The sequence below is a fragment of the Hyperolius riggenbachi genome, chromosome 6 (genome assembly GCF_040937935.1).
Source record: "Hyperolius riggenbachi isolate aHypRig1 chromosome 6, aHypRig1.pri, whole genome shotgun sequence".
Taxonomy (NCBI): Eukaryota; Metazoa; Chordata; class Amphibia; order Anura; family Hyperoliidae; genus Hyperolius; species Hyperolius riggenbachi.
In genome coordinates this window covers 272084095-272100824 of record NC_090651.1, presented here as the reverse complement: position 1 = coordinate 272100824, position 16730 = coordinate 272084095, and the positions used below count along the sequence as shown (strand labels likewise).

The 16730-nt window shown below is 41.9% G+C and overlaps 1 protein-coding gene across 3 annotated transcripts in view; it reads right to left on the bottom strand.

Moving 5' to 3' along the window:
• Nucleotides 1-16730, bottom strand: part of HYOU1 (hypoxia up-regulated 1) — a 79292-nt gene that overhangs the window by 17643 nt on the left and 44919 nt on the right. For all 3 annotated transcript variants that reach the window (XM_068240860.1, XM_068240861.1, XM_068240858.1), the window contains exons 9-17: nucleotides 14603-14789; nucleotides 14199-14333; nucleotides 14015-14097; nucleotides 10975-11107; nucleotides 8834-9018; nucleotides 8621-8759; nucleotides 7017-7077; nucleotides 5855-5934; nucleotides 4272-4415 (exon numbers count right to left, since the gene is read on the bottom strand). In XM_068240860.1, the coding sequence (XP_068096961.1) occupies nucleotides 4272-4415; nucleotides 5855-5934; nucleotides 7017-7077; nucleotides 8621-8759; nucleotides 8834-9018; nucleotides 10975-11107; nucleotides 14015-14097; nucleotides 14199-14333; nucleotides 14603-14789 (1147 nt within the window). The remainder of the gene's footprint in view (nucleotides 1-4271; nucleotides 4416-5854; nucleotides 5935-7016; nucleotides 7078-8620; nucleotides 8760-8833; nucleotides 9019-10974; nucleotides 11108-14014; nucleotides 14098-14198; nucleotides 14334-14602; nucleotides 14790-16730) is intronic.

Sequence of the window (16730 nt, the reverse complement as noted above, 5' to 3'; positions counted from 1 at the left end):
CATACCTCACTACAAGATGCCGAGGAGCAGGCAGCACTGGAACACGCAAACAACCCCACAGACTCTACGTATGAATCCCTTATGCAGTCTAAACGCAACCTCAATCTCCATATGTCTGATATTACTAAAATTTCCATCCTGGAATGGAGGCAGTTGACTTTTGAAAAAGGAGATAAAAATGGGAAATTACTTGCAAATATCTCTAGACCTCCTGACGCCCTTTCTAATATCCCTGAAATTAAGCTCCCCACTAGCGACATTACCTCATCTCCGGCCCATATCTTAAACTCATTCCACTCTTACTACACAGACCTATACAAATCTCACTCTAATACCAGTCAGGAGCAAATGAATACCCACCTATCTGCTCTTAACCTGCCCACCCTAGAGGATGATGTTGCTTCAGCAATGGAAACAGACATTACAGAGGATGAAATTTTAGATGCTATTACATCCTTTCCCCCTAACAAATCACCTGGCCCCGATGGAATACCAATTGAATTCTACAAGAGGTATTCACGTATATTAACCCCTTACCTACAGAAAACATACCAACAGTGTCTAGACCAAGACCAACTACCCCCTTCATTCTATAAAGCGCATGTAATACTTATTTTAAAACCGGACAAAGATCCCTTAGAGCACCAATCGTACAGACCTATCTCCTTGTTAAATAATGATTTAAAAATCCTCACAAAGTTAATAACAAAAAGAATAAATTCCTCAATTACTGAAGTCGTCAGCCCAGATCAAACTGGTTTTATGCCACATAAAACCACTGATATCAATCTTCGCCGCATCCACACTCATTTATGTGGAGTAACCATAGACTCCCCCCCCAAAGCTCTCGCATTTATTGATATACAGAGGGCATTCGACTCTGTTGAATGGCCGTACCTTTGGGCCACTCTATCCAAATTCAACTACGGTGCCAAAATTATAGCTTGGATTACCACCATTTACAAATCCCCTGAGTCGCAGATAAAAATTGGCTCTGCACTATCTGAGACAATTAGACTACATAGGGGAACCAGGCAGGGGTGCCCTCTCTCTCCGGCGCTCTTCGCCCTCGCCATGGAGCCGTTAGCTTCCGCACTCAAGCAGTCATCCCGTATATCTGGATTCCGGGTGGGGGCGTTGGAGGAGAGGGTATCCTTGTATGCTGACGACTTGGTGGTTTATTTAGAGAACCCGGGGGCCTCGATACAAGGGGTATTGGAGGTCTTTAACACATTTGCACCAATGTCTGGTCTGAGGGTAAACTGGACCAAATCTAAACTGCTACCACTCAACCCGCTCCCCACACTTCACTCCCCACTGGAGACTGTCTCCAAAACCAAATATCTAGGGGTCTGGATCACGAAAGACGCCTCCCAATATCTTGACAACAACATAATTCCCCTGTTACAATATACCAAACAGAAACTTCAGGGTTGGCAGACCCTCCCCCTGTCACTTATAGGTAGAGTAAACTTGGTAAAAATGAAATTACTTCCAAAATACTTATATCTCTTCAGAAACTCTCCAATATGGGTTCCTAAACAATTTATCTCCCAGCTTAACTCAATACTTACTAGTTTTATTTGGCATAACAGAAACCCTACCATCAGCCTTAAAAAGTTGCAGAGACCCTGGACAGAGGGGGGACTAGCTTTCCCAGATCTGTATAAATATTTCCTGGCAAGTCAATTAGTGACTGCTAGGTGGTGGCTGGTTCAAGATGACTCCAATGCAGCCACGACCCTAGACGCAGCCACACTTGGTTCCTTCGAAGCACTCAACCAAATAATATACAGAGGCCTTAAAGCACCATATAACCTAACACAGAATACCAAAACGGTTCTCAGAGCATGGAATATTGCCAATGGCTGGCACACCTCCCAGAATAAAATATCCCCTAAGACCCCCTTATGGAATAACCCATCCTTGGAACAATTCTATAAAATCCCTGACCCAATAGTGTGGATAACTAAAGGAATAACTCACGTTGAGCACCTGATAACAGCTGGAACCCTAACCCAATTTGATACTCTCAAAAATAACTTTATGCTGCCCAATTCACATTTCTTCCGGTACCTCCAAATCAGACACGCATTTTCCAAACAATTTGGCAATAATTTAGTAAGGGTCGGCCTCTCGGAGCTGGAAGAGACTATGCATAAGAGTCATCTCCCTAAAGCCCTCTCTGAAATTTATAAAAATGTTGTCTTGATCACGGAACCACATATTTCCGCCTTCAAGCAACCCTGGCAGACTCTAATTCCTAACAGACGATGAGGACTGGGAGGATGCCTGGATACAACCCTTTAAATACCTTATTGCCTCCAGGGACAGGCTAATTCAATTTAAAATCCTGCACAGATCCTACCTAACTCCTGCTAAGCTTACCAAATTCGACCCTAACAATCCTGTAGCATGCTGGAGATGTGGCTCAACAACAGCCGACATAGATCATATCCTGTGGCAGTGCCCCAAAATATCTCCCCTATGGGATGGGGTAAGAGAATTCATAACTAGAGTCACTAAAATAACCATCCCTAATGACCCTATGGTTTGTTTATTGGGTATAGTATCAGGAATAGCACATCTAAAAGCTCATCAGACACTGGTGGGAATACTGCTATACTACTATAGGAAATCTATAATTCTTAACTGGAAGAAAGAGGATCCCCCATCCCTGCCCTTTTGGAAAAAATTGATCAACGATTCTGTCCATCTGTACAAGGCGGCATACCTTGCTAGAGGGTGCCCACAGAAATTTGACAAGGTCTGGAAGCCCTGGATTAGCAACAAAAACACGGCTTGAAATACCTTCTACGGCCACCCTGCCTAACGATAAGCTGAATGTATGCAACAAATATGTATAATGAAATGTAAGGAGGTGGAAAACGGTTGTAATTGTTAAATAGAGTAAGTTAAATCGATAAGGGGAGGGAAATTGGAGCGGATAAATCGCTATCGGCACGGATTTGGACGATATTGTATGTCATGTGGAGAATGTTCACCCCACCTGCGTGTGGGAATGTTTTTGTTGTGTGTATTTCTCTTTTAAAAGAAAATAAAAAGAATCTTTAAAAAAAAACTTAAAAAGAAACCGTAAACAAGAATTGCACTTCATCCCAATCAGTAGCTGATACCATTTCCCATGAGAAATTTTCCTTTTCACAAAGAGATCAGGGGGCTCTGTACAGCAAATAATGTGGTGAAACACCTCCCACAGTGTGATGTCAGGACCATGGTTCTGACATCACACTGTGGGAGCCTTGTTGCATTGTGGGAAATAACAGCTGTTTCCAACTGTCAAAAAAACCAAAAAAAAAAAAAAAAAAAAAAAAAACCACATCTCCTTCCAGTGACATCACCAGCAAGCAGTAAAAATGTCACCATGTGATAAATGTCAGAATGTAAACCAATGAGGGGAAGGTTTTTACAATGGGCAAACATTCACTTAATCATTTATAAATACCGTAGTTACTGTAAAAATGAAGCACTTTTTATTACATTATTTTCACTGGAGTTCCTCTTTAACGTGTATACATAGTACAAATTAAAGTTTACTGAGATTTACGCAAGTTAAGTAGCGCATTATATTCATGTATCATTTACGTTGCAAGCAATGTAAGTGTTGTACGTTTGCAATTTGCACAGCTTGCAATGCAAATCCCAGTAAAGTTTACATGCACATAGACTGTGCCCTGAAGTTTGATAACTCGCTTCTGCTGTGCAAAGCTCTGCAAGGGGGAAGGTTAGTGTTATTTTAGGGCTGGTTGTTTGACTTCTCAATCATCCAGCAAGAAAACATCCTGCTTAAGGAAATTCTTTCCTGTGGCGGATAATACGGATTCTACTATATTGTGATATGGGAAAATTATCAAAAGAACTTTGCCACCTCTTGTATTGTCAAAAATTTTTTCCATCACTCTACACTGTGGCTGCCTTTGGACAACGGTGCAAGTTCAAGCCTACATATATACACAAATGGTAAAGGCTTTGGATCTCCTTACATGGAAAGCTGCAATACGATTTTAGATTGCTCAACAGCAGTTCTATGATGCTCATTCCTGATCACCGATTCACATTACAAGTAGTAGAGTCCATTAATGCAAAACAGGACTAGAAGTGATGCAGTGTGGTGCATAAATGTAGGAATTCCTTTTAGTTTTTTAGGCAAATGTAAATTTGCTTGTTAGGAGAGTTTGTCATTTCTAATTGTGATATACAGAATACGTAACTAGCAACATTTCAGGAACCGAGTAGTAACTTGGGTATACCTTGCTCTCTTTTTCATCACTCTTCTCCTCCTGGTTTTGGTCCTCTGCTTTTGAAGCACCTTTATCTGCATCTTGCTGCTCAGCTCCCTCTGGTGTGCCCTGATCGTCCTCTTTTGTAGGCTCAGTTGGAACTTCTTCTTCTTCCTACAAAGTCACATGTGATTTGCATACTTCTAATGCAAACTTATTCATACACATATTGGATAATAATTGAGCAGGCATGCTCCCCAAACATCTTGCAGCATTTTGTAGAATCTCGCTTCTTAAAAGCCTGTACAAACCATTTAAGGACCAATACACTTTTTACATTTCTAAGGGCCCTTTTTCACGAGCAGTTGATAGGCAGTGAAAAAGACTTTCGAACTCACAACTGCTTGCTGCTGCCTGACAAATGCTCACTGGATTTGCAGTTCAACCGACTGAAAAAGGCACCCCCCCCCCCGTCTGATCACTGTGACTGACTCACAAGCACAGGGTCAGGAGCAAATGAAACTGGCTCTGAATCCTTACAGTGCGAACGAGACTGGAGCACAAAAAGCCAGTGTTGTTAAAATCAATGCTGAGTCAAGATTAAGCATACATAAGCACAACGTAGAATTATGTGCAATCTGAAGTTTAACAAAACTAAGCAGCATGTTCTCCAAAACAGAATTAGGCAGGTTGTGACTCCCACAAAACAGTAAAACAGCATATAGCGGCATATCAGCATCTCCCTAAAATGAAGTCATTAAGGCAATATCCCCTTCATAATTAGGCGGTTGACCTTCTTAAAAATGGAGTGTTCAATAACGCCCCAAAAAATAATTAGGAAGGGTCTCTTCTAATGCTAGGCATACACTGCTCGAGTTTGCCGCTCGATTCCGCACCCGATCGTTTTCCGTGCTCGATTCTGCAGGCGATTCTCTCATCTTCTGCTCAATTCTCTTATCTTTTCCCATTGTCCTCCATGCAGAATCGAGCACGGAAACGATGGGGCGGGAGATCGGACATGTTGGAAATTATCTATCGAGCCATCTAAATGGCTCAGAATCGAGCCGTGTATTCCCAGCATTATACAAAAGAAACAGTGCGTCACCCAAATAGCACCCAGTCAATCACTGGTGCCTGCAGAAGAGACACTATCTTCACTTTCTCTTAGGGCCCTTTTCCACCAGCGCGTTTGCGCTGGCTGAATCGCAAACCGCTAGCGATTTTACTATCGCTACGGTTTGCTTTTTAACATAGGAATCGCGGTAGGTCATTTCCACTACCGCGATTCGTTTTTTACCCGAACGCGAGGCGGAGCGATATTTGCCGCGATTTTGCTATGCAGTGCATAGCATAGCAAAATTGCGGCCGCAAAACGTCGGGGAATCGCTGGTTTTGCGATTCAGCAATCGCTAGCGTTCAGCGTGAACGCTAGCGACTGCAGATGGAAAAGGGCCCTAACAGAGGTAAAAGGCTGATAACAAATGTGCTAAATCCTTGCAATTCTCGAGAAAAAAAACCCCCCCCAAAAAACCAACGAGGATCGATTTTATCCATGAATGCAAACTGGCACTTTTGTAAGATCGTGTTCTATGTTTAACCAATACGTCTCTTACCTGAACATCGGTAGCATTTTCCTTGCTTTCCTTTACAGAACTTCCTCCTCCAAACAGGCTAGATATTGTGTTTCCAAGTTCTGTCAGAAGCAAGGTACTCACACTTAATATCAGATACATAAGCTATACATTCAAAATTTACCAAAATAAAAAAGTTGGCTGATTACAGGCCACCTCCAGGCAAAAATCTAACATATACAGTACCATTTGAGAGCTTACTTCGAAAGGAACCCGAGGTGTAAGACCTATGGAAGCAGCCATATTGATTTCCTTTTTAACAAGACAAGTCGCCTGGCAGTCCTGCTGCTCTTTAGTAGTGTCTGAAACTCTGATCTGTATGCTTGTTCAGAGTCTACGGCTTAAAGTACTAGAAGCAGAGGATCAGCAGAACAGCCAAGCAATTTGCATAATTTAAAAGGAAATAACCACGTCAGCCTCCATATCCCTATCATCTTGGGTTCCCTTTCAGCAACTGCTCAAATGTTAGCAACTGAGGTTACTGCAATTCGGTCACATGACCTGAAGCAACCCAGTTGAACCAGCAGGTTCGGTGGGTGGGGCTGTGGCTGCTTGGCTTCGGCCTAAGTACCTTACAAGTTATATAACGGACACCTAGACCAACCAAAGAATGTACATTCACACTAGGAAAGCACTAGCACTAGGAAAATGGGTACTTTGAGCTGAACTTAAACTGTGAACAACTAAAAATAGTTTGCATAAACCACTCCAAAACCGCATACAGCAAAAAAGAAAAAAAAATTCAAAGAAGAGATCCAGGCAAGCAGCAGTGGCCTAAAGAAAAATTCGCCATAACGACTTCCTGTGGTACGATAGTCCACGTTTGAACTACTCTCAAGGTGCCCGTCATTGATCTCACCAGATATATGGAGTAGAAGGGTAAACTGAGTGAATATACAGTAATCAGATACTTTAGGTAGTCCCTCGTAATACACTGAAGTGGTAAAATGAAGTTTGTATCACTGATGGTACATTACCCCTTTCTACACAGATAGCAAAACTCCTCCATGAGCAGGTCAAATCTCTTGTCCTTTGTTAGTATATCACAATTAGTTACTGTAATTAGTAGGTTATAAATGGCATTGTATAAAGAGAATAGCATGTGTTTCTGTCCTACAGAGCCTAGAGAGACACTTTCACTTACTTGTCAATGTGGATTCCTGCTCTTCTTTCTCTTCTACTATAGTCTCAAACACAGATTCCACCTAAGAAAAGAAACACGTAATGTGGGTTCAGAATTTCCAATTACTGATTTGTTTGGCAATATGATCACTGTATCAGCATTAGGCTTATTGATTTATAAAGCCCCAACATATTACATGACACTGTACAACATAAGAAACAAACATGGGGTACAGAATACAGACAACAAAATCCACAGACTATAGCCATTTGTACAGAATTGGAAGACATAGTAATCACAGTGGCAAATGTAACATGATGAACAAAATGTATAGCAAGTTGCAAGACACAAAAGGGTGAGAGAACCCCACCCTTGCAAGTCAGAAAGGGTTACTGGTTTTAGTTTCACTTACTCAGATAGAGTCACCAGGCAAAGCATTGTGCTGGGGGGAGGGGATGGGGCGGCACATAGGAGGTACTGCCAACCTTAATGAAAATTTTGTTTTATGTATCTGAATAAAGTTCATTGGGGTCAATTCATTAAAGGCTGTGCAGGGGAAAAAAAAAAAATCTTGTCGGGAAAAGATCGCATTCTGTATTGTAGACTTGTGTGCCAATTCATAAAAATCTTTACAGTTGCGATAGAAATGCGGTATTTTCCCACACTAAGCTGGCGGTGACATGAGAAGCTGCCCGAGTTGTTACATTTCTCCGTGCTGAGACAGCGTTACAGTATAAGAGGCAGCCCCAACTTCCCTTTACATGTGCATTTTTTTGTTATACTGCCTCTGTTTGCCCTGAATCTGTCTATTAGATTTTCTAAATCTATTTAATTGCCACAGCTTAGAAGAACTAACGTTATACAAGCAGGCTTTCTGATGTGAAATATATATGAAAACAGGTACCTACGAGGTTAATAAATGCAGCCTGGGGTATTCTGGGAAGCCTTGTTTGTTCCGCTCTCACCGCTGCTGCCTGGGAGATCTGTCTCCATTAACTTTGCTCGTATCCGCTCCCTTATTACCTCTTCAAAGCAGACGGTAATGGCATGGAACATACCACCTGCTCTAATCTTTATGAATTGAAATTTACCGACATGTTGAGGTATTCACCGCATAAGGCGGTAATTTACCTCAGGAATTTCAGCTTTTCCTGCGGTAACAGCTTTTATGAATTTACATTTTGCTAAGTGTTTGGTAAAGTCAGCTGTTTTCAGCATTACCGCATGCGGGAATGCTTTATGAATTGACCCCATTATGTGCAGAAAAAAAATTAAACATGGACACACAAACAAAAAAAAAAAAAAATGCCAAGAAAAAGGTAATGCTATAATACTAATCACTCACCTAAAAGTCAGCACTGTCAATTAAAAGCTCTTTTATAAAGAAATATAACACCACGCTACTGCTGATGACTGTGTCATGTTATTTTTCTAAATAAAAGAGCTTTTACATTGATGATGCTGACCTTTGGCGAATTACCTATTGGACTCCTACAAGTGCAAGCGGATACAAGCACAAATTGTTTGGCAACAAAGCCTCCCAGTTATATGGGTGCAGAGCTCATTAGGTTTCTGCATAATTCTCATAATTTTTATCATAAGCCCTTCATTCCAGGCTACCTTACCCTAACAAGACTGAGTATTCCACTTTCATCCATGTTGAAGTGGGCTTTGATGCCTTTTGACTCGTAGTTTGATTTCGACTGGAAACTTTCCCCAACTCCACTAAGTTTCACAGTAGTGAGATTAAGAGACCCAAAAATTCTGAGGGGATGAAAAATAAGTTATGACTTTTTCACGTTACAATAACATAATAGAAAATAGAGTGAAATATTTACTTTAGATCTTCTTTATCCAGGAAACTGAGGTCTCCATAATTAATTTCAAAGTCAAAGTCATCAATGTATCGATTAAAGGTGATGACTTTGCGCTGTGGATATGGTGCAAGCCTCTGGAAAAGAATTCTCTTGTTGTGTTTTAAACTTTTTACGCCATCTTCTTCTAGCTCTCTGGTGAATTCCACCTGCAAAATTAAAAGATATACAAGAAACTAGTGATTAAAGGGACCTTGATCTCAAAAAACAAAAATGGTACTCACCTGGGGCTTTCTGCAGCCCACCGTAGTTCGGGAGGTCCCTCTGCATCCTCCTGGCTCTTCTCCCGGTCCCTCCGCCGCATACCGCACCGCCCACACTCGCGATGGGTGTCGGGCTCCCACTTCCTGAACTGGGACGCTCTTCCTCATTACGCCGGCCGCTGCGCGTCATCACGAGGGCCGGCGTGACAGTACTGTGCATGCGTGATTTAACCGTGCAGTACTGTCATGCCGGCTGCCGTGACGACGCTCAGCGACCGGCGTAATGACGAAGAGCGTCCCGGTTCGGGAAGTGGGAGCCTGACACCCGGTCCGGGTGTCGGCGGTGCGGTATTCGGCAGAGGGACCGGGAGAGGAGCCAGGACCATGCCGGGAGACCTCTCGACCTACGGTGGGCTGCAGAAAGCCCCAGGTGAGTACCAATTTTGTTTATATTTAGAGCTCGGAGTCCCTTTAAGGGGACAAAAGCATTACTAAGCCAATGCAGTAGTGGGAAGGTGTGTAGCCATTAAAGGATACCCAAAGTGACATGTGACATGATGAGATAGACATGTGTATGTACAGTGCCTAGCACACAAATAACCAAGCTGTGTTCCTTTTTTTCTTTCTCTGTCTGAAAGAGTTAAATATCAGGTAAGTGGCTGACTCAGTCCTGACACAGACAGAAAGTGACTACAGTGTGACTCTCACAGATAAGAAATTCCAACCATAAAACACTTTCCTAGCAGAAAATGGCTTCTAAGAGCAAGAAAGCAATAAGAAAGGGAATTTCTTATCAGTGAGTGTCACACTGTAGTCACTTCCTGTCTGAGTCAGCCACTTACATACCTGATATTTAACTCTTTTGGGCAGAAAAAAAAAAAAAAAAAAAAAAAAACGGAACAGCATAGTTATTTGTGTGCTAGGCACTGTACATACCCAAGTCTATATCATCCTGTCACTTCGGGTATCCTTTAAAGACAGTCTGAAGGCAAAATAAAATATTTGCCTTCTAACTGTCTTAAGCATTATAGGTAGAGCTGAAATGCTGCATTCCCGCTGCAGAACAAGGTCTTATTACCCCGCCCCCCCCCCCCCCCAAATTCCCGGGGCAAAATGCAGGCAGCACTTCCAGAAAGAGGCAGAGCTTTGCGCTGTAGCTCTGCCTCTACAGTTGTCAATTGCAGCTGATTGCTGCCTCTCCCCGCCCCTCTCAGTCTTCCTTCAGAGGGGCGGGGAGAGGTCGAGATCCGCGCAGATTTTCTTCAATAGAGGCAGAGCTACAGCACTAAGCTCTGCCTCCCCAGGCAGTAAAATCCATGACTTTGAAAGACGTGGATGTTTGCCCCCTGGATTTGGGGGGTATAATGCCCTTGTTCTGCAGCGGGAATGCAGCGTTTCAGCATTACCTATACTGCTTAAAGAGGAACTCCAGTGAAAATAATGTAATAATAAAAAAAAAAACCTGCTTCATTTTTACAATAATTATGTATAAATGATTTAGTCAGTGTTATCCCATTGTAAAATCTTTTAAATCCCCGATTTACATTCTGACATTTTTACTGTTGGAAAGTGATGTAGCTGCTGCATGCTTTTTTGGCAGTTGGAAACAGCTGTAAACAGCCATTTCCCTCAATACAGCAAGGTTCACAGACAGGAAACTGTCAGGAGTACGTACTCAGTTTCTTGTGGGAGGGATTTCACCACAATATCAGTCATACAGCGCCCCGATGGTCTGTTTGTGAAAAAGAATAGATTTCTCATGTAAAAGGGGTATCAGCTACTGATTGGGATAAAGTTCAATTCTTGTCAGAGTTTCTCTTTAAGATAAATAAAAAAGTAAAAAAAAGATTTTATAATGGCTTCAGACTTTCTTTAAGCTTCAGGCACACACAAATACTGTACCTGTATTGGAAAGAGAGCGCCATCTCGCACCACAAATGGCTTCACTTTGAAGGCCTTACTAAGTACAGCTGCTTGATAAACAGCTCCCATAGCTGCTGCTTCATCTGCATTGATGCTCTTTCCCAGCTCCTCCCTACAATAAAAATATAAAAAAAAATAATATAGGACATAGGCGATTGGCACAAGCAATATAGTGTGACTGCAAAACAAGCCAACACTACAGGAATTAAAAAGACCAGCAGGTTAGTTCAAACTTGCAAAGGCTGAGGTGTAGATGAACGTATTTGGTTTATTAGGATGATAGGCTAACAGGACCCCTGAACTAAATCTTCCTCCACTTAAACTCATCTCTACCATGTAATACCTACCTAAAAAGACATTCTACTAATGCAGTTTGCCATGTTATCTAGCTGGCAGGGCTACAAAATGCATAGTCTGTGTTATGGGAGTAGCCATCTTGCAGTCTGCAAATTCTTAAAATTATATCTGCATCGGATACCATAACTTTAAGGTCTGTATCTTAAAGGGAAGGTCCAAGCAAAAAATAAATAAATAATAATAAAAAAAAAAAAAAATGAGTTTCACTTACCTGGGGCTTCTACCAGCCCCATGTAGCCATCCTGTGCCCTCGTAGTTACTCACTGCTGCTCCAGTCCCCCACTGGCAGCTTTCTGACCTCGGAGCTCAGGGCCACATTGCATACATTTTTACGCATTCTAGCTAGTGCAGGAACAAAAATGTATGCGTTGCACCACTAATGCGTAAAAATGTATGTGTTAATGTTCCTGCACTAGCGGGAATGTGTAAAAATGTACGCAATTCGGCCCTGACCTCCGAGGTCAGAAAGCTGCCAGTGGGGGACTGGAGCAGCAGTGAGTGACTACGAGGGCACAGGATGGCTGCATGGGGCTGGTAGAAGCCCCAGGTAAGTGAAACTTTTTTTTTTGCTTGGACCTTCCCTTTAAACCTTGTACATGTGCTAGACAGAACTCTGCATAGGCAGCCATTAGTTGAGCACATAAATACAACTTTTAATTAAAAAAAAAAAAAATCAAAACATCACTAGAGTGCAGAATACCTTTAGGTGTTAGTGCCTGTGCAAAGAAGAGGCAAGAACTGGTTAACACTTTTGTTGTTGTGAAGGAGGAAGTATGCGAGAGCTGGAATGTGACATGGAGGGCAGCGCACACAGACTGTGACAAGGATGAGTTAACACCTCCTTGCCATGGTGCGCATGCACAAAGATTCAGGTTCAGATAGGTAGAATGTGGAGCAAGGTTCCAAATTTGAATATGCTGAATGCACCAACACTAGCTGTAACCCTTTTGCTCTCGCCATGCATGCTCCAGAAGAAATTACAACAGCTCTCCCCTATATACAGTGGAGGAAATAAATTATTTGACCCCTCACTGATTTTGTAAGTTTGTCCAATGACAAAGAAATGAAAAGTCTCAGAACAGTATCATTTCAATGGTAGGTTTATTTTAACAGTGGCAGATAGCACATCAAAAGGAAAATCGAAAAAATAACCTTAAATAAAAGATAGCAACTGATTTGCATTTCATTGAGTGAAATACGTTTTTGAACCCTCTAACAATAAAACTTAATACTTAGTGGAAAAACCCTTGTTTGCAAGCACAGAGGTCAAACGTTTCTTGTAATTGGTGACCAAGTTTGCACACATTTTAGGAGGAATGTTGGTCCACTCTTTGCAGATCATCTCTAAATCCCTAAGGTTTCGAGGCTGTCTCTGTGCAACTCTGAGCTTGAGCTCCCTCCATAGGTTTTCTATTGGATTAAGGTCCGGAGACTGACTAGGCCACTCCATGACCTTAATGTGCTTCTTCTTGAGCCACTCCTTTGTTGCCTTTGCTGTATGTTTTGGGTCATTGTCGTGCTGGAACACCCATCCACGACCCATTTTCAGTTTCCTGGCAGAGGGAAGGAGGTTGTCGTTCAGGATTTCACGATACATGGCTCCGTCCATTTTCCCGTTAATGCGATTAAGTTGTCCTGTGCCCTTAGCAGAAAAACACCCCCAAAGCAAAATGTTTCCACCCCCATGCTTGACGGTGGGGACGGTGTTTTGGGGGTCATAGGCAGCATTTTTCTTCCTCCAAACACAGCGAGTTGAGTTAATGCCAAAGAGCTCTACTTTGGTCTCATCAGACCACAGCACCTTCTCCCAGTCACACAATCATTCAGGTGTTCATTGGCAAACTTCAAAAGGGCCTGCACGTGTGCCTTCTTGAGCAGGGGGACCTTGCGAGCCCTGCAGGATTTTAATCCATTGCGGTGTAATGTGTTTCCAATGGTTTTCTTGGTGACTGTGGTCCCTGCTAATTTGAGGTCATTCACTAACTCCTCCCGTGTAGTTCTAGGATGCTTTTTCACCTTTCTCAGAACCATTGACACCCCACGAGGTAAGATCTTGCATGGAGCCCCAGAGCGAGGTCGATTGATTGTCATTTTGTGCTCCTTCCATTTTCGAACAATCGCACCAACAGTTGTCACCTTCTCTCCCAGCTTCTTGCTAATGGTTTTGTAGCCCATTCCAGCCTTGTGCAGGTCTACAATTTTGTCTCTGACATCCTTGGACAGCTCTTTGGTCTTTCCCATGTTGGAGAGTTTGGAGTCTGCTTGATTAATTTATTCTGTGGACAGGTGTCTTTTATACAGGTGACTAGTTAAGACAGGTGTCCTTAATGAGGGTGACTAATTGAGTAGAAGTGTCTAACCACTCTGTGGGAGCCAGAACTCTTAATGGTTGGTAGGGGTTCAAAAACTTATTTCACTCAATGAAATGCAAATCAGTTGCTATCTTTTATTTAAGGTTATTTTTTCGATTTTCCTTTTGATGTGCTATCTCCCACTGTTAAAATAAACCTACCATTGAAATGATACTGTTCTGAGACTTTTCATTTCTTTGTCATTGGACAAACTTACAAAATCAGTGAGGGGTCAAATAATTATTTCCTCAAATCAAATCAATTTCTACATATGGTGGCACTACGTAAAAATGAAGCATGCCTATACTTACTTTCCAACTGCTTTAAGGAGAAGTTCTTGTACTTTGGGTACACGAGTGCTTCCTCCTACTATAATCACCTGATCAATTTCATCCTGAAAAGTTGAAAGAAAAAAAAAGTGGTAATATGCAAGTCTCATCTATTGTATTTTATGGTTTCTTACATGAGAAGATCTTTCTAAATGTCAGTCCTTACCATGTTCATTTCGGCACTGCTCAATGCCTTTTTTACAGGTAAAGGCACTCTGCTAAAGAGGTCTTCACACATTTCCTCAAGTTCTTGGCGGTTTACTTTGGTTTTGAAGTCAATATCATCCATAAGACCCTCAATCTAAGCAGAACAAAAACAAAATTAAAAAAATAAAATCAATTTTGTTTACCAATAAATTGACTTATTTTTTGCTCAGGGCAACTAATCAGAAACCTTGCTTCATGTAACATCTAAAGTCTGATTAGCTGTTCTAGTCAGCTGCTACATTTTGCTCCAGTTTTCTTTGTACCCATCTTGATAAATCTGCCCCACTGTTTGTGTAGACATGATGCACTCAAGAGACCTCCCCCCCCCAAAAAAAAAAAAAAAAAATTGAAGGTGTATTATACCTGTGCCATGTGATCATTGTTGGCGCTCAGAATAGTTTTGACACGGTTTGCCTCCTTCAGTAGCTTAGCCATTGCTCTGGGATTATCTCGAACATCTTTGGTGGATTTCTTCTGTTCATTAAAGCTTTTTGCCAAATGTTCCCGCAGCCTCAAGTCTATTTCAAGGCCACCAAGCGTACGATCAAACCTGATTGTAAAGCAAACAAAAAAAAGTGAAACATCTGGAAAAAAAAAAAAAAGCCAAACGAAAAAGATAAAATTTCCTACCAGGTTTTTTCTTAGATACATTTGATAAGTTATCTATTGCTCTTCAGTCTTGAATAAATCCTACATTAACCATTAATATGTTAATATGCTCATTCCATTTCAGCACTACTTTAGGCTAAGCTAGGGCTTTTCCATCCTGGTCCTCAAGGCCTACCAACAGTACGTTTTTTGTGCTCACCTGTAAAGGATAGGGGTTTCCTGAAAAACATGCATTGTTCGTGGGCCTTGAGAAAAGGGTTGAGGAACAATGCTCCAGGCAACGGTGTTCACTTACTGTGAAACTAGGTTATAAGAATGCGTAAATAAAAGGTTTTGTGAAAGGCTACTCATCTGGCTAAACTTTTTTAGATTGTAACCAATACATTTTACCTCAGCATGTTTCAGATAGTCTATACCAGTGTTTCTCAACATTTTATTGGTATGTACCCCTTTTAATAATACCTTAAAGAGAACCCGAGGTGTGTTTAAAGAATGTTATCTGCATACAGAGGCTGGATCTGCCTATACAGCCCAGCCTCTGTTGCTATCCCAAACCCCACTAAGGTCCCCCTGCACTCTGCAATCCCTCATAAATCACAGCCACGCTGTGAGGCTGTGTTTACATCTGTAGTGTCAGTCTCAGCTGCTCCCCCGCCTCCTGCATAGTTCCGGTCCCTGCCCCGTCCCTTCCCTCCAATCAGCAGGGAGGGAAGGGATGCAGGCGGGGACTGGAGTTCTGCAGGAGGCGGGGAGAGCAGCAGAGTGACACTATAGAGATAAACACAGCCAGCTCTGACAAGCTGTTTGTCAGCAGCGTGGCTGTGATTTATGAGGGATTGCAGAGTGCAGGGGGACCTTAGGGGGGTTTGGGATAGCAACAGAGGCTGGGCTGTATAGGCAGATCCAGCCTCTGTATGCAGATAATATTCTTCAAACCCACCTCGGGTTCTCTTTAATAATACATTTTTTTTGTATAGCGCTTTTCTCCTGTCGGACTCAAAGCGCTTGCGAGGCAGCCACTAGTGCGCACTCAGTAGGCAGCAGCAGTATTAGGGAGTCTTGCCCAAAGAACTCCTTAGTGAATTACTGGTTTACTGAACAGGCAGAGCCGAGATTCGAACCCAGGTCTCCTGTGTCAGAGACAGAGCCCTTAACCAGTACACCATCCAGCCACTTTATGAATATGTGTTGGATGAAATTCTTATATGGAGTCCTAGTTGCACCTCTGCTGTAGCTTATGATGAGCAAAATACAGCAAACCCTGTACTCACCAAGTACCCCCTAGCATAGTAAACATTATCACAAGTACCCCTTGACAAATATATATTTAATCGTAGTACATTATAAATTGGTTTTAAACCATTTCCAAGCTTTTACTATTGCTTTTAATTAGCTAAAATACTAACTTGGCTTTGTTTAAATAAGATGTATCATTTTCTAAAACTCTCTAAATTTGTTATTCTTGGTTAAGTATATCAAGCCCGAGTACCCCCTGGAACCATCAGAAGAACCTACCACACGTTGAGAAACTAGGGTCTATACCACAGAACAGATGAAGTATATTAAAAAAATAAATAAATAAAAAAAATAAAAAAAAAACACTCATGGTTTGTGGCACCAAAAATGTTATGCCAAATACATATGATGAAATTTTCCGACAGATTTCCTGTCAAATCGATTATTTCCACCAGGTTCGATCAGATTTCCCATCGATTTTCTGATTGATTTTCCACAGAAGTGAACGGAAAAAATCAATCAGAAATCAAATCAGACATGTTAAAAACAATCTATTTCACAGTAAATCTGTGAGAAAATTGTATCATGTGGACCTAGCATGAGGGCTTGTTTCCACTGTTGCGACGCGATTTCGGCCGCATTCCGA